The following is a 25,695-nucleotide window of genomic DNA, read 5'->3' as shown; positions in this document are numbered from 1 at the left end:
TTTAGAAAGCATCTCGTAATTACCTTATGAATCATGCAAGAACAAGTTACAAGTATTAAAGACATAACAAATTAAGAAAAAATAAGCCTAATCATACACTTCAATTCTGAGTTAGGAATTTTCCAATTCAAGTTTTGCCTTCTGCAGCGCTTCCTGAGCTGCAATTTGCTTTGCCTGTCTTTCTTCACATGGTTTCTTTTCCACTTTTGTTTGCTCAGCTCTTTTCTTCAGCGTTATGTCAGTCTCCAATATATTTCTTTCCAAATCACCAAGGCGTGTTTCAATCTTTAAGGTCTCTAATTCACAAAACTTTAATTGATTTTGTTTTTCATTGAGCATGGCCTCGAGATCAGAGACCTCTTCACATAGCAATTGTCTATGTCTTTTTGATGCTTCAAGCAAAGCTTTGGTCTTGACATGGTCATCTTGGAGTTGAGCTAATCTCTTTTTCTCCTCCTCAAAGAGTTTGTTGAGATCTTCCATAGTATGGAAATTTTCCATGGATTTATCTATTTCTGCAATTGATGACGAAAAATTGATATAGTCCAAGACATGATCAGAGAACTTTTTGTAGTCAACCTGTAAAACATTTAATATTGCAAAAGTGGTTTCTGCTGCCTCTTTCATGGACTCATGCTCATGAGGAGCCAAGGTTTCAAGACCAGCTAGAAGTTGTTGCTGTGTGAACAAGATCATTTCTCTATGCCATGATGCCTTTGACTTTCTTTCACCATATTGTAATTTGCTGGGACTAACTAAATCAGTTGAAAGTTGGGCATGTTGTTGACTAACATTTGTTATAGCAAGCTTGTTGCAAGGACCATCAGAAACATTCCTCTGTTTAGGGACAATTATTGGATTAAAGGATGGGAAAGTGCCTGTAATGATGAGACACAATCAATCACAATTCTAAATCAAAGTGGACACAAACATATAAAACTAATGAAGTCATACAACAGAAAAAAGGCTTAGGTGTGGGGGGATTTAAACTTTGAGCTGGATGGAAGAAAAGAAGACGGCCAAGCCAACCCATTCTACAAGAACCTGCAATATATCAAGATAGTTTCAAAGGTTTTCTCTCTCAAATATAGTTTCAAGACTAAATATGATCAAACTACTTTCAAATAATGACAAATCCAATTTTTTTAAGTTCAAACTTAAACTGATAGTAACAACAGTGACCTGTGGTTAAATTTGTAAAGAATCGAGTACAAATAATCAAAATAACGTAACGTTGCTCCAAAAGTGGCAGCAGAAACATAAAGGAAAAATGAAAGAAAGAAACAGATTTCCGAGAACAAAGAAAAAAAATATTACCAAATGAATCATCAGAGGAAATGCGCCTCTCAAACATAATTTGTCGCCAACGGAACCTTGAAGGTGTTGATAGTTGAGATAATGATAGAAATGCTTCTTCTTCAACAGTCTCCAACGATAACGAGTTTATAAACTCGAAATCATCACCATCAACCATAAAATCTTCTTTGTCTGCAATGTCAGCCACAGCCGAGGGATCCTCAGAACAGTGTCCAACTCTCATCCTTTTACTGCGTTCACTACCCAGCTCATCATCAGTTTCATCATTTTTGCATCCCTCCCAAAAATCATGAAGAGTCCTTTGCCTGCTTCGCTGGGTAGGAACAATGCTTTTTCCATCAAGCAGTTTAATCTCATCCTCCCACACACGGTATCCACAAGATCCATGACCCTATTGAACAATAATTACTTCAATGATATAACCCAAAAGGATACTTGCCATATACATCAAGCAGCTTATAGGCACCAAAAATCCAATCTCATCCCTCTACTGGTACAAAACATAAATCTTTCCCCAAAACCCAATAACACACGTACACAAAAGAGAACCATAACATCAATCAGAAAATAAAGGTCATGAGCCATACCTTCTTAACAGGACAAGTAAAACAGTACTTAAAAACCCCATCTGCCTCTTTACTCTTAACCCTTCTACAAACTCCAGCCTTACACGCACACTCAGGATACTTGATCGCTGGAGGCTGCAAATTACTCTCAGCAACAGGTTCATCGCACCACTTAACAAAGTCCTTACATTTTACCCCCTTAAACAGTACAACCAGTAACATCGTCTTTAAAATCATAATCACAAAAGAAAGATACAAAATTGCAAGTGTTAGAAGCTTACACTTTTGATGGGGCAGGTATAGAAGTTCCTCCCACTGCGTGCGGTTTTGATTTCGCATGCGCCATGGCCACAGCGGCACTGTACAGCGTTGGAGGAAAGTGGGGAAGCTTGATTGGGAGAGGGCGAAACGGATTTAGAATTGGGGGATTTGGAAGGACAGTACCGACACCAATGTCCAATTTGGCCACAAGTGAAGCAGTTTCCTTGCTGCATTAGTTTGACAAGATGTGGAGGACAGTCTGAAGGAATTACTACATCAGTGCCTTGAGAACTCTGAGCTTGAGACTTTGAAGGTGAACCCAAGAAATACATGGTTTTATTGCTCATGGTGAAACACGACCAAATGAAAGTCACGATAGGAACAGAGAAAAAAGAGATTCTGAAAAGTGAAGATGCAGTGTAGTGGTGGAGAGTGTTCCTTCATGCACCAGAACACCAACGTCAACGTTTTAAAGATTCTCACGCGACTACAATTCATTTTACATTACTTTTCATTATTTTCTTTTCTAGTTTTTTACAAATAAAAAAATTATTTTTTTATAATCATTTTATTTAAAAATACAAGCATAAAAACATCATAATTAAAATACACATCAATTATTATATAATATCTCACTCAAATCTTACATAGTCATATGTATTAAAATAATAACGGATCGGATTAGACACGAACAGTGTCTAACTCACAAACCTTAGTCATTTTTCTTTTCATTTTATTTTTTTCTTCATTTCGAAAATCGCAAACCCTAAGATGTCAGGAGGGTTGTGCAACGTGAGTAAGAGAATGAAAGGAGGAGATGTTGACTTGTTCGTGAGGGTAAGAGAGGACGAATCCTAGAGGATTTTAAAGCGAAACTTTGGGGGTTTTATGGTTTTGGGAAGAAGAAAGGCAACATCTTTGAGAGCGAGACAAATTTCTTGCATTTTTGGGAAAACATGGGGGAAAATCTAATTAGTGAAGAAGACGAAGAAGAAGGAACAGGCAGCTCCTTAGAGTTTGATAGCAACTTGCGGCTGAGAAGGAATGGAGACAACACATTTTCCTTATGTTGATTTGAAGAGAAAACCCTAAAAAAGGATTTGAGCTTTGGCCCATTTTTACATAAAATTAAACACTTAGAGAAAAAAATTAATAAATAAAATTGTAATTTCATTATTCAAATGGGTGGCGGGTACGTCCCGAGTACGAATAGTGTGATATTCGAACTCGACCCGTTAACAAGTGAGTATTAAAATACTTGTTACTACGGGTACTAAAAACTTGTAGTGAATTTTACCTGCGGATATCCACGAATACAAATTTTTTTATCATTCCTAATTATAATGTCATACAATTATACCGATTATTTTACATAATCACGTAAGACACGTTATCACAGTAAATAATACAACCAATTGTAAACTTAGTGTCAAAAACCAATTTATAATTCTCACACACAACTTAGCGTGTGTTACGACCAAAGAAAAAACTAAAGACAATATTTTTATGCTGAATTCAACATATTATAATTGATGTTAGAAAAATCTATTGTTTACTTTGAAACTTTTATGATAAGACATTTATAGTTGTACATTGGACTTACTTTAGAAATATACACAATAGGTTATATAGAGCACTTAGGAAAAAATTTATATTATAGAATAATTAATGATAATTAATTATTCAATTAATTTGAGATTTTTTAAAATATCTTTGAATAATCAATTATAAGTTGTGATAATTGATTATCATAAAAAAATTATTTTCTGAAAAAATCTTTAAAATAATTTATTATCACTTATAATTGATTATACGAGGCAATTGTGATATGGTTATTTAGTTTTCTAACTTAACTTTCCTATTTTCAACTTATATGTGTTTTGCTTCCACAAAGTTCTATCAGAAAAGTTTAGTGTTGTTGCAAAGAAACTCTCCCTACTTTAAGAAAAGTGCTTCTAAGTAAAAGTAAGTGTTTTTACTATATGTTATTTATTTTTTGTATTTTCAAGAAAAGTGTTTTCTAACATTTATTCTTTGTTGTTACAGTAATTTGTTAATTTTTTTTAAAATATTAAAGACTAGACTTATAATATTTTTGACCTAAACCAATGCAAAATTTTCTATATAATTTTTTTTTTCTTATACTCTTTATCTTTAAAGTTTCTGTTTAAAGTAATCTTTACACTCTTTATTTTTAAATTATTAAAATTGTTTAAAAGGAAATCTTCACACAACAAAAATAATATATTTCTTAGTACCTAAGTAACTTCTTCAATAGCCATCTCTGATATTAAATTTGTTAATACATATGTTAATATAACGAAAGATGTTAATATAATAATAGTTTATCGTTCATAACATATAATTAAACATGTTATTATATTTTTATTTAACTTGGTTTCTTTAGTGCGAATATTACTAACCAAACGAAAATCTTTAAAGTTCAAATTAGTTTCCTGTAATAAAATACAAAATAAATTGAACAAAAATATATTAATATTTAAAAGTATGCTGGTGAGATAATAATTTCCAATCACTATATTAAATATTTCAATTTAATTTATTCATCCCATCGTCATTATTTAATATTTTATTTGTTGGCTTCATCGTACCATTAATATATAACTTAATAAAAAATAAGATGTATATAATTTTAAAATTAGATGATAATTCGAAAAATTGAAAGTTTATTGTTAAAATTTGTGAAATAAAAAATTTAATGATAAAACTCACAAAATTAAGATTTTAATAATAAAATTTACAGAATAAAAAATAATTTAAAATATATTACATATTTCATTTTGGATTTAACATCATCTTTTCATTATTTAATAATCACGTTGTTTGTAATTTGAGAAACCATACTTTAGAAAAGTAAAATATGTATGATTTTGGCATTCAAATAATAAAATTCACAAAGTTAAAAAATTAATGATAAAGTTAATAAAAATGTAAAATATTATTGATAAAATATGTCATTAAGCATAGAAAGTTTAAAGGATTTGAAACAAAATTTAAAACGAGGATTAAAATATGAGCAGTCTGATTTTGGCCCAATGATTTCAATTTGGTGATTGAATAAACGGTGATCTGTGAAACAGTAGGAGTCATGTGACAATTCCATTTTTCTATTACATTTAGCTTCCAATTTCATAAATTATCATTTTATTATAATATTTTATTTATATTTATTTTTATTATGTTAATATAGCGTTTTATTGTAAAACGCAATTCTGGAATGAACCTAAAAAGAAAAGATGGTGTCAAATTATACTTTTCTAAAAAGAAAGACAGCAACAAGTGGCTGACTACTTTACGTCTTTAACAGCTTTAGGCAATATTTTTAAATTATTAAAATTGTTTAAAAGGAAATCCTTCACACAAAAAAAATAATAATATATTTCTTACTATCTAAGTAACTTCTTCAATAGCCATTTTGTTAATACATGTGTTAATAATAGGGATGACAATTTTATCCGCGGGCACGGGTATTTGTGGGTAAAATCCGCGGCGGGTAGTAATTATTCGTGAATATTTACTATCCGCGAGTAACGGATAGTGGATATTTTAATACCCGCTTCTAAAGGGGTCGGGTACGGATAATATACTATCTGCCTGCGGGTACCTGCTACCCGCGAAAAATTTAAAAAAAAATAATTTATATATTTTTTAATTAAATTAATTAAAAATAAAATAAAATTATATTTTATTAGGTTAAATTTAATTAAAATTAAAATTAAATTTTAATTTATATTATATTATATTATATTATATATATATATATATATATTTTGTAATTTTATTTAAAACATCTATTAAATATTTCTTTTTTATTTTTTACGGATATCCGTGGATACCCACGAATATTTTAAAACCCACAAGTATTTTTTAAATAGAAACCCGACAAGTAACGAATTGGGTAGCGAATACAATTTTATCCGACGGGTCGGGTTGTGGATAGACACTATCCGTGCCCGACCCGACCCGTTGCCATCCTGAGTTAATACCATGAAAGATGTTAATACCGAATAAGAAGAACCAATCAAGACATTATTAGCTTGTGTCATTTCCACAACCTCAAACAACTCGTTTTCATTCTCCATTGACTACATGTACCAAAGGCCGTTGCTAATGATAATAAAAATTGAAATAATAATGATATTTATAATAATAATAATAAAAACAATAATAATCATATTAATAATAACAATAATTACATTATAAAATACTTTATAGTTATTTTAATTATAAGGATAAAATTCTAATCTAACAATTTCATCTATTAAAGCATTTTTATTTATTACATTTTTTCAGTGCAGGATCTTCCTTCCCTTTAAAAGAACCTATGGATTCAAGGGGGCTGGGGTTCGACAGATTAAATTGGTTGCTGCAAAAACATCTATGGGAGGGTGAAGTGGAGATCTTGTAGATTTGGAAGGAGATTAAGACTCTGCATTTCAAGATCAAAGGAAGTCTTCAAGAGGTAAGGGGAGTTAGATTTTTCGTTTGATTATTGAATTTTACTGTCTTTGAAGCAAATCTGGGAATTTGGGGATGAAAATTTGGGATTTTTGGGTTTCTGGAAATCTGCTGCGTTTCTGAAGAATTTTGCAGAACGCGCATTCGTTCCAAATGGCTCGACCAATTAGTGGTCGGCCAAATAGTATGAGCGTTCGTCCTTAAATATTGAATTGAGCGTTCGTCCTTAAAATATTGAATTGAGCGTTCGTCCTTATATATTGAATTGAGCGTTCGTCCTTAAAATATTGAATTGAGCGTTCGTCCTTAAAATATTGAATTGAGCGTTCGTCCTTAAATATTGAATTGAGCGTTCGTCCTTAAAATATTGAATTGAGCGTTCGTCCTTAAGTATTGAATTGAGCGTTCGTCCTTAAATATTGAATTGAGCGTTCGTCCTTAAATCTTAAATTGAGCGTTCGTCCTGTCGAGTGTAGCGTTCGGTCTTAATATGGATTCTTAAAACGGTCGGTTTTGATGTCCTAGTGAAAATAACGTTCGGTCTTAGTAAATTAGTGATTATACGTTCGTCCAAACAGTATACGTTCGTCCACACAGTATACGTTCGTCCACACAGTGTTTATTCGGCCTCCTCGTATTTGATCTGTATAGCGTTCGTCCCAGTGAGCATCCCTAGGTATAGGCGAGCGTTCGTATTAGTAGCAATCGGTTTTGGAACGTTCGTTCAATAAGTATTGAGAGTTAGATCTTTATAACGTTCGACCTTATTGTGTTTGGTAAATAACGTTTGTCCAATAGTGGTCGGCGAATAGTGTTCATCCAAAGTGCATTCAGGTGAATGAGCATTCGGCCTGGTGTCGAAAATAGCGTTCGTTCAGTAACGTTCGTCCAACAATGTTCAGTGAATAGTGCTCGTCCAAATAGTATTTTACAAATATGTTGAATTTTAAGTTCCTTTGCTTTTGGGTTGAATTATGTGTACCAATGTTTGGAATATTGTCTGTGACATGAATTATGTGAAAATATGTGAATGTATGAGATATGTTGGAATTGTTGTGATAATATGGTGGTATCTGATTATTCATAATTGGGGTTAAGGTTCAAAGTAACAGTATAATTCATGGACGTAATTCCATGATCCTCAAGGAGAGGATACATGGTGGTGATTTGGGGTGTACAGAATGATTTCATGGTAGCTCAGTCTTGGGGGTTTTCCTGACGCTCCAATGGTCTTTCATTCTCAATTAGAGAGGATTGATCCATGTGGTGAGGAGTAGCAGGAGGTCCTAGTCTTGGAGGCTTCCAGGATGCTCTAGGGCGCGGAACGGACTAACCTCGTGAGGGTGGTAGGGTGGAACCCATTGGCAATGGCTTTGCAAAGCAGTAGAGGCCACCACGAGTGCATAACCCGCCATAGCTCGGTAATCATTCTAGTCCGGACGAGTCGGGGTATAAAGTAACAAGTCTTGTGATGTCAATTTACCATGTTTGGATGACTTTTGCATGTTGTGTGAATGGGTGGAATTGTGGTTTAATGAATATGCTCTAATTGCTCTTTTATACGAATCTAAGTATGATAACGTTGAATTAACTGTGCTATCTGTATAACATGCTTTTTATATCTAGCTCACCCTTGCATTGTTTTTGTTATGTGCTGTTTGGGTATGTTTCTTTGGCGATGATCATCCACTTGGATGGGAGCAGATGTTGTCGCGGAGATTCCCTTGGAGGAAGAGCTGGAGGTTGCTGATATTGCGGAGTAGTCTTCTTAGAGTTTCCTGATTGAACACTTGTAGTGTTTAATCCTTTCAACTGTTTAAGTTTAAATTTTTACTCCTTTTATTTGGATGATTGTAATTTCGCACTTAAATTACACGTCTTACTCCGACTGTTCTCTATATTTTGGATGTTAACGTCTTTATTATATAATATTGGTTATTATATAATTGGGATGTTACATTAATGGTATCAGAGCAGTTCTTCCTTAGAAACCTGTAGGTTGTGGGTGTGCACTGTTTGTGATTGTGAATTCTGGTCAGTTTGTAAGAAGTTACATTAGTTTCTTTGAGTTAGAGTAATAGTCTTTCTCACTGTGTGAACAGAAGATGGCAACTAGACTTCCTCTTTCCCTCGAACCGTGCAGTCTGAATCTAATGGAATGTTGGAGTCTGTACTTCAGGCATTGTAACAACAAAATGCTGCATTGGTGCAACAAAAGACCATTGCGTTACAGAATCTAGAAGTCGCAAGGGTATCTGCCGAGAACGCGAGAGTGGCCTCTAAGAACATTCAAAAACAATTCATTGAAGTGTTGACTAGTGGCAGAACCACTCAGGGTGCTTTTTCCTCTGTCATTCCTGTTTAAGAGTGGAGCCTAGAGAATTTTCTTCTACACAACTAAATTTTGTGGCGATACTAGTTTCGATGAAGTAGACCCATGGTTTAGAGATTTTGGATGTGAATCGAAATCAAAGTCGAGTTGACAAGACTCAGAAGAACAAATCATTTGGGGAAAAGTAAGGCAAGAAACCCTATCAGCAACCCAACCGCTTGTACCTACATCAGTAACGTATTATCAAGGTGATGGTGTTCACTACAAGAGAGACTGCCTTAAACTCTCTGGGGTGAAGATTGAAGAGAAGAAATGCTTTGTTTGGAATACTTTAGTATACTAGTGAGTGATCAAGGATTCGAACTGGTGGTTTTACCCCAACATCAGGACAAATCCCGACCAGTTCAGTTTGTGTTGGATGCCCAATTATCGTCGCCGGATGCAAGTTCATAGTGAACTTGATCTTTTTATCTCTTCAAGGCCTGGATGTCATTCTGGGAATGGATTGGTTGACTGTCAACCATATTCTTCTTGACTGTGGTTGAAAGTAGTTGGTGTTTCCCGACTCAGATGGTTTGGAGCTGATCTCGATCAAGGAAGTCTTGACGGATGTTAGGAATGGAGCCATGTATTTTGTGGTGTTAGCTCAACGGAAATTGTGATATATAAGTATATACGAGTTAGGATGTTTCAAATTCAATTGTGATACTTCAGTGGTTATATTGTTTGGCGCAGTTAGTGGTATAATTTGTGTAGATACTTTGAAGGATATAATTTTATGTGCTGTTGTTTCATAATTGGAATATTATAAATATGTGTTAGCATAAGAGTATAAAAATGAAAGCTATTCTCAAAGGAATTAAATTTTATTTTTGGAAATGAATAAGACAATAGCGTATGATATGACAAATAGCATATATTTCATTAACTCAGGTCTATAAGATCATGGGGACTACATATTTTTCCAAATCTCATAGTTATAACCAGATACCTTAATATTCGTGTGAAAATGGTACCACACACGTTAAACAAACATACATAAAGAGCAAAGCAGATAAAGGTCACACATTGCATAATTAAAATAAAATGTTCGCGAGTTGGCCACAAGTGACCATTAAGAGTACAGTCCATAAAATACAGTAAATAAATAAAAATAGTCCCCCTAAGGAGACTACTGATCGGCGAGCGACAACCTCAAGGAAAGCTCTGTGGAAGGAGCTTGGGTGCGAAACGGCATGGGTTGAGTAACTCTCTCTTCTTCTTTGCGTATAACGGGAATGGGAAAGAGATCTAAGAGCTTCGGAGTCTGTGGAAGTACCCATGAAGGATCTGCGGAAGTGAAAAAAAAAATGGTAGTCAGAGTTAAATAAAATAAATAAAGGGAAAGAAGAGGAAAGGAAAGAAGATTTACCATATATATACGGAGGAAGGAGGGTAAATGAAGATCCAGGTGTATCAGGGATGCTTTGGTGCCAGCCTCGATTCTTCACCCGATTTCCATGGTTTTGAAACCAACAATAGACGCTGTATTCTCCGACTTCCCCGTACTCCTGGAGTCGTCCTGTAATCTCGCGAACTTGATCTCGACTAGGATTGATGATCCCGTGGTTGTAGATGTTCAGCAAGATTCTAACTTGTTCCAGGGTAGACCGCCATCGTTTATGAACTGTCTTGGCTTCCATATCCATTTTCTAAGTTTTTGTGCATAAAGTAAAAAGTAAAAAGATTTATTACAGTGAAGTCAGGTTCCAATTTAAGTTAAGTTTTTCATTTTGCTTCTTCTTTTTAGTTCAATTTTCATTGTCCAACTTTTGAAGTCTCAATGTCCAAAAAAATAGATCTGTTTCACGGTCCTCGCAAATGTTCCTAAACGGATCTACATTCAAGTTTGTTCGTGTCCATTTTGTTCATACAAATAAAGTTTTCTTTTTCTAAGTTTCATTTTTATGGGGTACGTGGCGTTGTTCTACCCGATTGTCTCTGCCATACCTTCAAACGAAGGGAGATTAACGTCTGGTTTCCAGCCGATATACCCCTTATCTTTGTTAAGACAGTGTGTTCTTAGCCTTAGTTATTAAAAATGAAAAATAGAAGAAGAAAGCAAGTAAAGGAGCAGAAGTAAATAACAAGCGGAAAGTAAAGAAGAGAGCATAATATAATTGCGAGTAATAAAAGCTCAGAAAAGAAAAAGTGCATAAAAGGAAGCAGAGAGGAGAAAGGAAAGAAAAGAAGGAAGAAGTAAAGAAGAAGGAGAAGCGGGGTAAAGGAAAGGAAGAGATAAGAGAAAAGGAATACTTACTCGCCACGGAGCAAAGCCTTGGAACATGAAAGTTGAAGTTTGGCTGGAAAGGTTTCCGATCTCGCGTTCAAGCTCTCCGATCTCCAACACTCAGGCGTTCAGATCTCACAAACTCTCTCACTAAGAAGATCTCTCTCACACGCTCCAACACTCAACGTTCAGATCTCTCTCAGATACCGAGGGCTTATATTATGTTAATTTGTCGGTAAAATAACAATGGAAAATTTAGTTTGGAATGAAGTTGAACTTCGATTTATGTTACTGTACTCAGTTATAACTATCGATCAAAACAACCTAAAATCAGATAAATCAGTAGTCAATAAGGCTACATGCAAGGGAAAGGTTGTTTTAATAGGTGATTTTCATTTTCCTTTTCCATTCAACTTTCTACAAGGCAACCAAAGCCTAGGCGAGCAAACCTTGCAGTTAAATTGCATTCATTACGAAGAGATGTTCCAAAATGTTCAACAATCTCCTCACTACAATAAAAACGTAATTAGGGTCTGGTAAAGACTTGTGACTTGAGATTAACAATACTTGTGACCACTAATTTAAACCGTCAAACAAGTCAAACCATGGCAATCAAACTTTTCATAAGGAGCACGTAATATCCTCTATCAGATTTTTATTATTATTTTAATGTCACTATTCTTTTAAGGTATCAGATTTTTATTTATTTAAAAAATAACAAATATTAGATTTTTCTTTTTGTTTTCAATATAATGAATGTTTTCCCCTTCAGTAAATACCATACCTTTGTTAAAATCCTCCTTCGTTTGATAAACTTATAAATCATTATACTGACCTCCACTAAAGTACACTAATTTGATCATATTACTGATTAATAAGGAATCTCCAACGCAAGACCCTCGTACTTCGAACAAATCACTAATAAACTCTGGTATTATCTTAGTATTTGAGTTTAAGTCCAACTAAAACTCAAGCTAGCACGTAAACTAGTGAGAATAACCTGTACTTTTTACATTATTTTTTTTTGGTCATGTCAGTGGTGGACATGGATTTCAACAAAAATTACACAACACAATTCTATGTCAAACTAACCTACAAACAAAATCAAACACAAGACAACCGAAACACTCAAACATCAACAAAATCACGAGTTAATTTGCAATAATATGAAACAAAGAAACATGCCTGCTTTTACGAGAGCCTCCCAAAGCTCCTCCGGCAAAATGCAGCCATTGTGTGCTACATCGATGGCCTGAAAAATGCTGTAAATCTCCAACTCCTTGTCGTCCATGTACCTCCTGAACTCTTGGAAATCCACTCTCCCATCATTGTTCGCATCGCAAGCGTTCAACAAATCCTTCGCGTACTTGTACTCCGACGGAATCTGAAGCGCCGAGAGACCCGCCTCGATGAGCGCGTAGTCCAAGAACCCGCGATTCTCTCTGTCGAAGAATTCGAAGAGGCTCCGAATCCGCACCTCACGCGCCTCCTTCGTCTCCTGCGACGCCAGAAGCACGTGATCCAACGTCACAGGTGACGCCTTCTTCATCCCAATTCTGAAGTGAGAGAGAAAAAATACAACAATGAGTGATTTTGAATGTGGAAAACGGAAAGGAGGGAATTTGATTTAATAGGGATCGAATGAACGAGAGAATTAGAGCATGCGTGCGTTTTGCTTTAACCTTGGAAAGGGATTAACGCGGAAACGACCGTGGAGGACGTAAACGACGGACAGAGACTCTTCTCGTTTCAGAAATTACGTTTTCATGAGTGATATTGCAACCGGCGGCAATGAGTCGGGTCGCCGGCGATGTTGCCCGATACGTGGAAAAACACGCGCATCGTCATCGCCAAAAGTGCTTATGCTTCTTCGTGAATAGTTATTAAACACAAATAAAAAACAATAAATAAGTTAATAGTTTTTAGGATGTGATTCCGGAATCGGACAGGGTGAGATGCAGAAAAATTTGGAGTGCGGAGGTTTTTTTTTTTTTTTTTTTTGTTATTATTATTGTTATTTTCTATGTTTCCAGATTTTTCTTATTTACTTTTTAATTTTATTTAACTTTGCCTTTGGTTTTGGCACGTTTGGTGGTTGCGCGTTGTACACATGGTCGGTGGCGATTTTTGCAGCCTAACATAATCATGGTACTTTTTGTTGTGTATTTAAAATTTTGAGTTAAACATATTTTTAGTTTTTTAATTTTAATATAAATTTATTTATTTTTTGAAAATTTTATATAAGTTGAATTTAAATTTTAAAAATAAATTAATATAATTTTTTTAATTAAATTGCGTCACGTTTTCGTGTGTGTCAAATATTACATTTTTGATACGTTTCCCTTTTAGTATTAATTGAAAAACATGTTTAATACAAATAAAATTAATATAATTAAAGTAAAAATATTATATTCATCTATTTTTTAAATTTTGAAAATTAAAATATATTAAAATTTTGAATAAAAATAAATTCTAATTGTGTACCAAAATTTATAAACTAAAAACATACACTTGCAAAAAGTATTTAAAAATAACCTATTATTTATTTTAATTTCTCATTCGTGTCATTGTAATTTTAGAAGTTAAAAGTAAAAATATAAATTACACTTGTTTCTTTTTATTTGTTTTATTTATTTCCATATTCCTGCCAAAAAAAAAAAAACTCTTTAACTGTTTTAAAATATTAAATTCACACTTTTTTACTTATTTAGAAAACATTAGATCATATAACCGTGTAATAAAAAGATCATAATGTCTGTAGTTAACTAAAATACCGATAAATAATTATTTTAAAATTTTCATTTTCAAAGACATATCATTCTTTATTTTGAAGATTAAAATGGGGTTTCCTTATGAAAAGAACTATGATGCGATTTTTTCTGTAATAGTACTGTTCCACATTTTATTTACCCGGATAGGAGGCTTATATTTACAAAGTAGCACGATTTTCAAAATAAGTAAGAATTTAATCTATAAAAAGATGAATTCTTTAAGGTAGTTTTTAAGATGAATTCTTTAAGGTAGTTTTGCCATGCGTTGGAATATCGAGAGTTACTTACCATCACATACTTCTACCCGTACTTTTTCATTCTCTTTTGTTATGTAAAATATTTAATTATTGATAGTTAAAACATCTCAAATCCTCAACCCTATAAATTACACTGAATAAACCTTCAATCTAGGGTTCACCGTCTCTCATGATCGTGATTTGCCTTAGGGATTCTGAATGCAGCTTAGATTTGTGCGAATTGATTTATCTGGTTGCATGTTTCTGAGCGCGATTTAGATGAAGAAGCCGCTATTGCGTTCTGTGGTGAAAGAGATTGACATCGCATTGGGATAGTTGCGGTTGTTGGTGGCACTGTTGTGCTAGTTTCATGGCGGAGAAGATGATGGCTCACGTAGGAGGAGGCTCGTGCTCTGAACTCGCGACGATTTGAGGATTGCTTTTGCAATTTAATGATGGAAGATGTGGATTTTGCTCTGGGTGATTCTTTGCAGTGAGTTGATGGCAGCGATGTGTGGTGGCGAGATGAACTCGTGGTGTTCCGGCAATGGTGAACTTTACGGTAGCAACGTTGACGATTATGGATGGTGGTCGTGGTGTGTACGACAACGACTGCAAGCTCCCTAATGGTTCCCATGGAGGAGGTAGCGACAACACACCTCTCTCCATTCCCATCCTCTCCCTATTCTGATTCCTCTTCCTCCACTTTTACCTCCTCATCACCATCGCCCAGACCACTTCTCCCTCGTCACCACCAAACTGCAAAAAGAAAAAAAGAATTCGTTTATAGCCACTTCACCACCAAAGTGCAAAAAGAACAGATGAGAGAGAAGAAAAAAAGTTAGATTTTATAGTCACGTGAACACAAATTTAATTTCGTTTATGCTAATTATCGGAGGGGACTTTATTTATACAATTTTTATAAATTTTGGACTCAATAAATTTAATTTTAAAACCGAATAATAAACATAAATTCACCTCTTAACATCGGAACAAAGTAAGTATTTAAGCCTTAAAAATATTAAATGTCAAGGTAGAAAATTCAGTCCACGTGTATGTTGAAAAATACATCAATTTGTTTTCATTATTTTGCTAGCAGTCATGACTATATAATTAGTCTTCTCCAATACGATCTTGACAACTACGGATTTATGAGATATATAATAACACTACTTATGATATATATTTTATAAATAGTAACGTAATTAAAAAAATATAAAATCTTACTAGCATCACGTTTTAAGTTTGTACCTTTACATACTAAATTTAAACTTCAAATTTGTAACAATAACTTATATTCACTTTATCACTGTTTTATTATTTATATTTCTTATAATAAATGCATTCTTCATTATAACAACTATACAGATCATTATACTCATGATAGTTATTTCATTTCAAAAACATTTAATTTCTAATTGCAAGAAATATTCATTTCAGTTATTCCTTTATCTATCCATTACCTAAAACAATTCCTTAAACCTATAATCATACACCAATTTAGTTATTATTATATTTTTTAATATTTAAAAGATCTACATATAAAGATATTTTAATATATGTTATGATATAATAGTATAATTATTTAATTATTTTTTTTAAATTATTAAACTTTTCATTTCAATATTATATCTAATTATTATGTACATCTATAACAATTAAATATACATATTTAAAATTTAATTATTTAAATATGATAATAAGTATACTATTTTGTTACAAAAGAGAGAGATCTGTGCGTATAAACGGGGTCTCAGGCTAGTTACTACGACAATACTACATTGATCCAACAGGGACAGTGACCGATTGATCGACAAATTGATCCATATTGAGTATAAACAAAAAATTATTTATAAAATATATATAAATTTGAAGAAGTAAATCTATTAAAATTAAAAAACTATTTTATTTATAAATTTGAAGCATGAAGATTCTTCAAGTGTTAATAAAGTATCGTTAATCATATTGGAATTAAACCAAAGAATTGCCATGAAATCTTAACACAAGTTTTCTAAGTGTATCGAAATTCTCCTTACAGCTCTTCTAAAACTACTCCTTATATGACGTGATGCACTCTTGTTCATCAAAATTAATTAGCAATTTGTAAGAATAACAAGGCAAGTGAAGTATTGACTAAACAAATTGAAATTTAATGTTGAATGAATTAAATAATTTTAATGAAGATAGAATTATTGCTTTAAAAAATATTATTGAAAAGAAAAACATATTACTCAAATTTATTATTAAAAATAAAATCGTTCGATGAGTGTGACTTAGTATAGAAAGTTAGACTGCCATAAAACACCTAAGAGATTTAGAAAGCATCTCGTAATTACCTTATGAATCATGCAAGAACAAGTTACAAGTATTAAAGACATAACAAATTAAGAAAAAATAAGCCTAATCATACACTTCAATTCTGAGTTAGGAATTTTCCAATTCAAGTTTTGCCTTCTGCAGCGCTTCCTGAGCTGCAATTTGCTTTGCCTGTCTTTCTTCACATGGTTTCTTTTCCACTTTTGTTTGCTCAGCTCTTTTCTTCAGCGTTATGTCAGTCTCCAATATATTTCTTTCCAAATCACCAAGGCGTGTTTCAATCTTTAAGGTCTCTAATTCACAAAACTTTAATTGATTTTGTTTTTCATTGAGCATGGCCTCGAGATCAGAGACCTCTTCACATAGCAATTGTCTATGTCTTTTTGATGCTTCAAGCAAAGCTTTGGTCTTGACATGGTCATCTTGGAGTTGAGCTAATCTCTTTTTCTCCTCCTCAAAGAGTTTGTTGAGATCTTCCATAGTATGGAAATTTTCCATGGATTTATCTATTTCTGCAATTGATGACGAAAAATTGATATAGTCCAAGACATGATCAGAGAACTTTTTGTAGTCAACCTGTAAAACATTTAATATTGCAAAAGTGGTTTCTGCTGCCTCTTTCATGGACTCATGCTCATGAGGAGCCAAGGTTTCAAGACCAGCTAGAAGTTGTTGCTGTGTGAACAAGATCATTTCTCTATGCCATGATGCCTTTGACTTTCTTTCACCATATTGTAATTTGCTGGGACTAACTAAATCAGTTGAAAGTTGGGCATGTTGTTGACTAACATTTGTTATAGCAAGCTTGTTGCAAGGACCATCAGAAACATTCCTCTGTTTAGGGACAATTATTGGATTAAAGGATGGGAAAGTGCCTGTAATGATGAGACACAATCAATCACAATTCTAAATCAAAGTGGACACAAACATATAAAACTAATGAAGTCATACAACAGAAAAAAGGCTTAGGTGTGGGGGGATTTAAACTTTGAGCTGGATGGAAGAAAAGAAGACGGCCAAGCCAACCCATTCTACAAGAACCTGCAATATATCAAGATAGTTTCAAAGGTTTTCTCTCTCAAATATAGTTTCAAGACTAAATATGATCAAACTACTTTCAAATAATGACAAATCCAATTTTTTTAAGTTCAAACTTAAACTGATAGTAACAACAGTGACCTGTGGTTAAATTTGTAAAGAATCGAGTACAAATAATCAAAATAACGTAACGTTGCTCCAAAAGTGGCAGCAGAAACATAAAGGAAAAATGAAAGAAAGAAACAGATTTCCGAGAACAAAGAAAAAAAATATTACCAAATGAATCATCAGAGGAAATGCGCCTCTCAAACATAATTTGTCGCCAACGGAACCTTGAAGGTGTTGATAGTTGAGATAATGATAGAAATGCTTCTTCTTCAACAGTCTCCAACGATAACGAGTTTATAAACTCGAAATCATCACCATCAACCATAAAATCTTCTTTGTCTGCAATGTCAGCCACAGCCGAGGGATCCTCAGAACAGTGTCCAACTCTCATCCTTTTACTGCGTTCACTACCCAGCTCATCATCAGTTTCATCATTTTTGCATCCCTCCCAAAAATCATGAAGAGTCCTTTGCCTGCTTCGCTGGGTAGGAACAATGCTTTTTCCATCAAGCAGTTTAATCTCATCCTCCCACACACGGTATCCACAAGATCCATGACCCTATTGAACAATAATTACTTCAATGATATAACCCAAAAGGATACTTGCCATATACATCAAGCAGCTTATAGGCACCAAAAATCCAATCTCATCCCTCTACTGGTACAAAACATAAATCTTTCCCCAAAACCCAATAACACACGTACACAAAAGAGAACCATAACATCAATCAGAAAATAAAGGTCATGAGCCATACCTTCTTAACAGGACAAGTAAAACAGTACTTAAAAACCCCATCTGCCTCTTTACTCTTAACCCTTCTACAAACTCCAGCCTTACACGCACACTCAGGATACTTGATCGCTGGAGGCTGCAAATTACTCTCAGCAACAGGTTCATCGCACCACTTAACAAAGTCCTTACATTTTACCCCCTTAAACAGTACAACCAGTAACATCGTCTTTAAAATCATAATCACAAAAGAAAGATACAAAATTGCAAGTGTTAGAAGCTTACACTTTTGATGGGGCAGGTATAGAAGTTCCTCCCACTGCGTGCGGTTTTGATTTCGCATGCGCCATGGCCACAGCGGCACTGTACAGCGTTGGAGGAAAGTGGGGAAGCTTGATTGGGAGAGGGCGAAACGGATTTAGAATTGGGGGATTTGGAAGGACAGTACCGACACCAATGTCCAATTTGGCCACAAGTGAAGCAGTTTCCTTGCTGCATTAGTTTGACAAGATGTGGAGGACAGTCTGAAGGAATTACTACATCAGTGCCTTGAGAACTCTGAGCTTGAGACTTTGAAGGTGAACCCAAGAAATACATGGTTTTATTGCTCATGGTGAAACACGACCAAATGAAAGTCACGATAGGAACAGAGAAAAAAGAGATTCTGAAAAGTGAAGATGCAGTGTAGTGGTGGAGAGTGTTCCTTCATGCACCAGAACACCAACGTCAACGTTTTAAAGATTCTCACGCGACTACAATTCATTTTACATTACTTTTCATTATTTTCTTTTCTAGTTTTTTACAAATAAAAAAATTATTTTTTTATAATCATTTTATTTAAAAATACAAGCATAAAAACATCATAATTAAAATACACATCAATTATTATATAATATCTCACTCAAATCTTACATAGTCATATGTATTAAAATAATAACGGATCGGATTAGACACGAACAGTGTCTAACTCACAAACCTTAGTCATTTTTCTTTTCATTTTATTTTTTTCTTCATTTCGAAAATCGCAAACCCTAAGATGTCAGGAGGGTTGTGCAACGTGAGTAAGAGAATGAAAGGAGGAGATGTTGACTTGTTCGTGAGGGTAAGAGAGGACGAATCCTAGAGGATTTTAAAGCGAAACTTTGGGGGTTTTATGGTTTTGGGAAGAAGAAAGGCAACATCTTTGAGAGCGAGACAAATTTCTTGCATTTTTGGGAAAACATGGGGGAAAATCTAATTAGTGAAGAAGACGAAGAAGAAGGAACAGGCAGCTCCTTAGAGTTTGATAGCAACTTGCGGCTGAGAAGGAATGGAGACAACACATTTTCCTTATGTTGATTTGAAGAGAAAACCCTAAAAAAGGATTTGAGCTTTGGCCCATTTTTACATAAAATTAAACACTTAGAGAAAAAAATTAATAAATAAAATTGTAATTTCATTATTCAAATGGGTGGCGGGTACGTCCCGAGTACGAATAGTGTGATATTCGAACTCGACCCGTTAACAAGTGAGTATTAAAATACTTGTTACTACGGGTACTAAAAACTTGTAGTGAATTTTACCTGCGGATATCCACGAATACAAATTTTTTTATCATTCCTAATTATAATGTCATACAATTATACCGATTATTTTACATAATCACGTAAGACACGTTATCACAGTAAATAATACAACCAATTGTAAACTTAGTGTCAAAAACCAATTTATAATTCTCACACACAACTTAGCGTGTGTTACGACCAAAGAAAAAACTAAAGACAATATTTTTATGCTGAATTCAACATATTATAATTGATGTTAGAAAAATCTATTGTTTACTTTGAAACTTTTATGATAAGACATTTATAGTTGTACATTGGACTTACTTTAGAAATATACACAATAGGTTATATAGAGCACTTAGGAAAAAATTTATATTATAGAATAATTAATGATAATTAATTATTCAATTAATTTGAGATTTTTTAAAATATCTTTGAATAATCAATTATAAGTTGTGATAATTGATTATCATAAAAAAATTATTTTCTGAAAAAATCTTTAAAATAATTTATTATCACTTATAATTGATTATACGAGGCAATTGTGATATGGTTATTTAGTTTTCTAACTTAACTTTCCTATTTTCAACTTATATGTGTTTTGCTTCCACAAAGTTCTATCAGAAAAGTTTAGTGTTGTTGCAAAGAAACTCTCCCTACTTTAAGAAAAGTGCTTCTAAGTAAAAGTAAGTGTTTTTACTATATGTTATTTATTTTTTGTATTTTCAAGAAAAGTGTTTTCTAACATTTATTCTTTGTTGTTACAGTAATTTGTTAATTTTTTTTAAAATATTAAAGACTAGACTTATAATATTTTTGACCTAAACCAATGCAAAATTTTCTATATAATTTTTTTTTTCTTATACTCTTTATCTTTAAAGTTTCTGTTTAAAGTAATCTTTACACTCTTTATTTTTAAATTATTAAAATTGTTTAAAAGGAAATCTTCACACAACAAAAATAATATATTTCTTAGTACCTAAGTAACTTCTTCAATAGCCATCTCTGATATTAAATTTGTTAATACATATGTTAATATAACGAAAGATGTTAATATAATAATAGTTTATCGTTCATAACATATAATTAAACATGTTATTATATTTTTATTTAACTTGGTTTCTTTAGTGCGAATATTACTAACCAAACGAAAATCTTTAAAGTTCAAATTAGTTTCCTGTAATAAAATACAAAATAAATTGAACAAAAATATATTAATATTTAAAAGTATGCTGGTGAGATAATAATTTCCAATCACTATATTAAATATTTCAATTTAATTTATTCATCCCATCGTCATTATTTAATATTTTATTTGTTGGCTTCATCGTACCATTAATATATAACTTAATAAAAAATAAGATGTATATAATTTTAAAATTAGATGATAATTCGAAAAATTGAAAGTTTATTGTTAAAATTTGTGAAATAAAAAATTTAATGATAAAACTCACAAAATTAAGATTTTAATAATAAAATTTACAGAATAAAAAATAATTTAAAATATATTACATATTTCATTTTGGATTTAACATCATCTTTTCATTATTTAATAATCACGTTGTTTGTAATTTGAGAAACCATACTTTAGAAAAGTAAAATATGTATGATTTTGGCATTCAAATAATAAAATTCACAAAGTTAAAAAATTAATGATAAAGTTAATAAAAATGTAAAATATTATTGATAAAATATGTCATTAAGCATAGAAAGTTTAAAGGATTTGAAACAAAATTTAAAACGAGGATTAAAATATGAGCAGTCTGATTTTGGCCCAATGATTTCAATTTGGTGATTGAATAAACGGTGATCTGTGAAACAGTAGGAGTCATGTGACAATTCCATTTTTCTATTACATTTAGCTTCCAATTTCATAAATTATCATTTTATTATAATATTTTATTTATATTTATTTTTATTATGTTAATATAGCGTTTTATTGTAAAACGCAATTCTGGAATGAACCTAAAAAGAAAAGATGGTGTCAAATTATACTTTTCTAAAAAGAAAGACAGCAACAAGTGGCTGACTACTTTACGTCTTTAACAGCTTTAGGCAATATTTTTAAATTATTAAAATTGTTTAAAAGGAAATCCTTCACACAAAAAAAATAATAATATATTTCTTACTATCTAAGTAACTTCTTCAATAGCCATTTTGTTAATACATGTGTTAATAATAGGGATGACAATTTTATCCGCGGGCACGGGTATTTGTGGGTAAAATCCGCGGCGGGTAGTAATTATTCGTGAATATTTACTATCCGCGAGTAACGGATAGTGGATATTTTAATACCCGCTTCTAAAGGGGTCGGGTACGGATAATATACTATCTGCCTGCGGGTACCTGCTACCCGCGAAAAATTTAAAAAAAAATAATTTATATATTTTTTAATTAAATTAATTAAAAATAAAATAAAATTATATTTTATTAGGTTAAATTTAATTAAAATTAAAATTAAATTTTAATTTATATTATATTATATTATATTATATATATATATATATATATTTTGTAATTTTATTTAAAACATCTATTAAATATTTCTTTTTTATTTTTTACGGATATCCGTGGATACCCACGAATATTTTAAAACCCACAAGTATTTTTTAAATAGAAACCCGACAAGTAACGAATTGGGTAGCGAATACAATTTTATCCGACGGGTCGGGTTGTGGATAGACACTATCCGTGCCCGACCCGACCCGTTGCCATCCTGAGTTAATACCATGAAAGATGTTAATACCGAATAAGAAGAACCAATCAAGACATTATTAGCTTGTGTCATTTCCACAACCTCAAACAACTCGTTTTCATTCTCCATTGACTACATGTACCAAAGGCCGTTGCTAATGATAATAAAAATTGAAATAATAATGATATTTATAATAATAATAATAAAAACAATAATAATCATATTAATAATAACAATAATTACATTATAAAATACTTTATAGTTATTTTAATTATAAGGATAAAATTCTAATCTAACAATTTCATCTATTAAAGCATTTTTATTTATTACATTTTTTACCTTTAAATCTTTTTACTTTTACCTCTCCATCTCTTAAAACAAACAATATCACAATCTCCAAATTCATCCATTAACTTTCTCTCATTCATCCTTTGAAGCAAACACATCGAATAGATCCTTTACATATTGTTTCATAATTATCATCTTAAGAGAGAATAAAATTGAGTTACTAAGCATACCCATATGATGGGGTGCTACATTATGTTTTGACAACAAAGTGGAATATTGTTTTGAGTAACAAATCTTGACCAATAATTTCACACGAGTGAAATTAATACATTTAACTTAAGCATGTTTTTAATGTTTAATTTTCATACAAAATTACTAAAATTCATTTTCAACAAATCACAAGGTATGTCATCAAGTTTTTCAATTTTTTATATTGAAATGGTGTATTTTTTGTAAACAAATTATCACAATGAACAAGTTTTAAAAAAATTGCATAGTCTAGAATAAGTCGTCCTTAGGGACACAACTTCATCATTCACTTTGTAGAAATTGTGGACTAGTAAGATGACTTTGAATTTTAATTCTCAAAATCAAATGTCACGTGCAGAGAACACTCCATCACCAACTATAGTCATGAGCTGCGAATACGACTTTTAATTTTTTTTTTCAATACAAAAATTCCTTACCTATACTAACAAATATTATTTAATTCATTTAACATCATTCTTATTATATTTTTTGTATTATCACAACTTACCAGCAGAAGCAATCCCTTTTGAAAGCAAAGTTAACCGTTATGAGATCTAAATTTCTCCAAGTGGTTTCTTTGATAAAAAAGATTTCCTTACAAAAGTGGACTCAAACTTATGATGGAAAAAAATTGAGTAATTTCATTGTGTTTTTTTTTTCTATATTTACACTTGGATATAAAAAAAATAACAACACTAGATATAGATCAATCATCTATAAATCAAGTTATCTTACATACATAAATGGAGATATGCTTTAACAGAGTTTATACCAGAATTACATTGAAACAGATTTAATTAAATATATAAATAATGTAATTGAAGTATGACCATTATAACAGTTATGACTTAACTTGAAAATAGTTTCAAAGAATAGCAGAATTAATTGATTTCATAATCAGTGTAATCGGTAAGTCTACACTTAGACAAATTTAAAAAAAATTTCTTCTCAAAACTCATCACTACACATTTTCAAAAAGGTGTTTGCAAGGACACGGGTTTTAATCTATTTTACAATTAATGTAATCGATTGAAACTTGTGTAGTTTGTCACAGTTTTAAGCAAAAGTTATCTGATGAACTTAATTAATTACTAAACCAGTATAATCGATTATTTCATATAGATTTGTATTATAGAAGTGATTTTAACATATGAAAACATGAGAATGCATGCAACAGATGTAAACACATTCATGATCATAGTAAGTATGTAGACAATCAATTTTAATAACATATGTATAAAACATAAAGATACATTTTTGTTATTATCATGATGACAATTTTGTCATCATAAAACACCAAACAATTGGAAATTTAAATTAGCATTCACATCTATCAACAATTGTCATTGTCACCATTATTGCTTACACCTCGTATTCCTTCTCTCCTTTTATTCTTTCGCTGTTTAATTTATAACAAATAGTTTGTTAGATTTGACAAAAAAATTAACCGTCATCTTACTAATGCATTTTTCGACAAAATTACCAACAAACTTAAAAAAAAAATCAATTACGAATCTACTAAAATTTTAAAAAAGTAAATTGATAAATTTATTGACAAATTTCCAAAATTTCAATTACTGACAAAATTTTAAAATTCATTTTACCAATAGATTTATTGATAGACTTTAATCATGATAAAATCTGAAGTGAATAGTTTAGCATCCATTACCGATTAAATATATCGTTAATAATAAAAATTCTAAATTACTAACCAATTTAATTTTATTGACAAATTTTTTATTGATGGATATTACCATTGATGATTAAAAATCATAAAATTCATAAATAAAATCTATCGGTAAATTTTATTTCACTGTCAGTTTTTTGATGGATAATATAATATTTTCTTCAAGCGATTAATTAAATTTTTTGGGCATTTTGATTAAAACTTAAGCCCTTTTATTTGTACATCAAGTATTGATCTGGTTTTAAATTCTTAATTAAGTCCTTTGTCTCACTCATACCTACAGTGTAACTTACCTAGAAAACAGTTTCTACATTGGTTTAAATTTATGTAGGTTATCTTAATGTCAACGTAAATAATAAATTATAGAACCTATATTCTGTAGCAATGAAATTTTTTTTGGGAAAACTCTAGCTAGCTTTGCCATCTATCGTTAAATTGGGGAAAGGAGAATCACTCATAAAAACCTTTGGCTGACGTCACGGCTTACGATTAGGAATGTTCAGAGTCAAAAATCGTTCACTCGATCTCATCAAGCTTATGAAAAAGAAAAATAAAAAGAAAACCAAGGAACACATTCACCAAGCTGTCGGCAGGTTAACTCTTAATAAAATACAAATTAAACAGATATGGAATATCAATTATCGTCATCAATATGCAATTACATCTCAATTCTCAATATGAGTAGCAGATTAGAGCCATGCTAATTTGTGGTTGGTTTGATTTATTATTAAAACATTTAAAAATTCACGTGTAAGCTGAAGTAAATTCGAAGGAATTAATACCTTATAATTGGATGAAAGCAAAAGGCT

At 31.9% G+C, this 25,695-nt stretch overlaps 3 protein-coding genes across 6 annotated transcripts; all 3 read right to left on the bottom strand.

Annotated features, from left to right (window-relative positions):
• LOC128193306 (uncharacterized) lies at window positions 1–2,635 on the bottom strand. Of its 3 annotated transcripts, XM_017556389.2 has the most exons (5): window positions 2,165–2,635; window positions 1,905–2,081; window positions 1,318–1,708; window positions 955–1,044; window positions 1–878 (listed from the first exon to the last, which is right to left on the bottom strand). In XM_017556389.2, exons 1-5 carry the CDS (start codon window positions 2,489–2,491, stop codon window positions 112–114), a joined length of 1,752 nt encoding a protein of 583 aa, XP_017411878.1. In that variant the 5' UTR covers window positions 2,492–2,635; the 3' UTR covers window positions 1–111. The 3 variants fall into 3 exon arrangements, with proteins under 3 accessions (XP_017411878.1, XP_017411880.1, XP_017411879.1); XM_017556391.2 differs by lacking the exon at window positions 1,905–2,081 and having other exon boundaries at window positions 2,165–2,596; XM_017556390.2 differs by lacking the exon at window positions 955–1,044 and having other exon boundaries at window positions 2,165–2,595.
• A 7,232-nt stretch (window positions 2,636–9,867) lies between these two features.
• LOC128195577 (WUSCHEL-related homeobox 8-like) lies at window positions 9,868–13,199 on the bottom strand. The gene is made up of 4 exons (XM_052873602.1): window positions 12,907–13,199; window positions 11,255–12,780; window positions 10,367–10,646; window positions 9,868–10,284 (listed from the first exon to the last, which is right to left on the bottom strand). The coding sequence occupies exons 2-4, from the start codon at window positions 11,279–11,281 to the stop codon at window positions 10,127–10,129; spliced, it is 465 nt and encodes a 154-aa protein (XP_052729562.1). The 5' UTR covers window positions 11,282–12,780; window positions 12,907–13,199; the 3' UTR covers window positions 9,868–10,126.
• A 3,345-nt stretch (window positions 13,200–16,544) lies between these two features.
• Window positions 16,545–19,179, bottom strand: LOC108318691 (uncharacterized). 2 transcript variants are annotated; one of them, XM_017564155.2, is made up of 5 exons: window positions 18,709–19,179; window positions 18,449–18,625; window positions 17,862–18,252; window positions 17,499–17,588; window positions 16,545–17,422 (listed from the first exon to the last, which is right to left on the bottom strand). In XM_017564155.2, exons 1-5 carry the CDS (start codon window positions 19,033–19,035, stop codon window positions 16,656–16,658), a joined length of 1,752 nt encoding a protein of 583 aa, XP_017419644.1. In that variant the 5' UTR covers window positions 19,036–19,179; the 3' UTR covers window positions 16,545–16,655. The 2 variants fall into 2 exon arrangements, with proteins under 2 accessions (XP_017419644.1, XP_017419645.1); XM_017564156.2 differs by lacking the exon at window positions 17,499–17,588 and having other exon boundaries at window positions 18,709–19,139.
• Between the last annotated feature and the right edge of the window lie 6,516 nt (window positions 19,180–25,695).

Source organism: Vigna angularis, chromosome 2 (assembly GCF_016808095.1).
Source record: "Vigna angularis cultivar LongXiaoDou No.4 chromosome 2, ASM1680809v1, whole genome shotgun sequence".
NCBI lineage: Eukaryota > Viridiplantae > Streptophyta > Magnoliopsida > Fabales > Fabaceae > Vigna > Vigna angularis.
The sequence above is the reverse complement of the archived record's forward strand: the minus strand, read 5'-3'. Positions and strand labels throughout refer to the sequence as shown.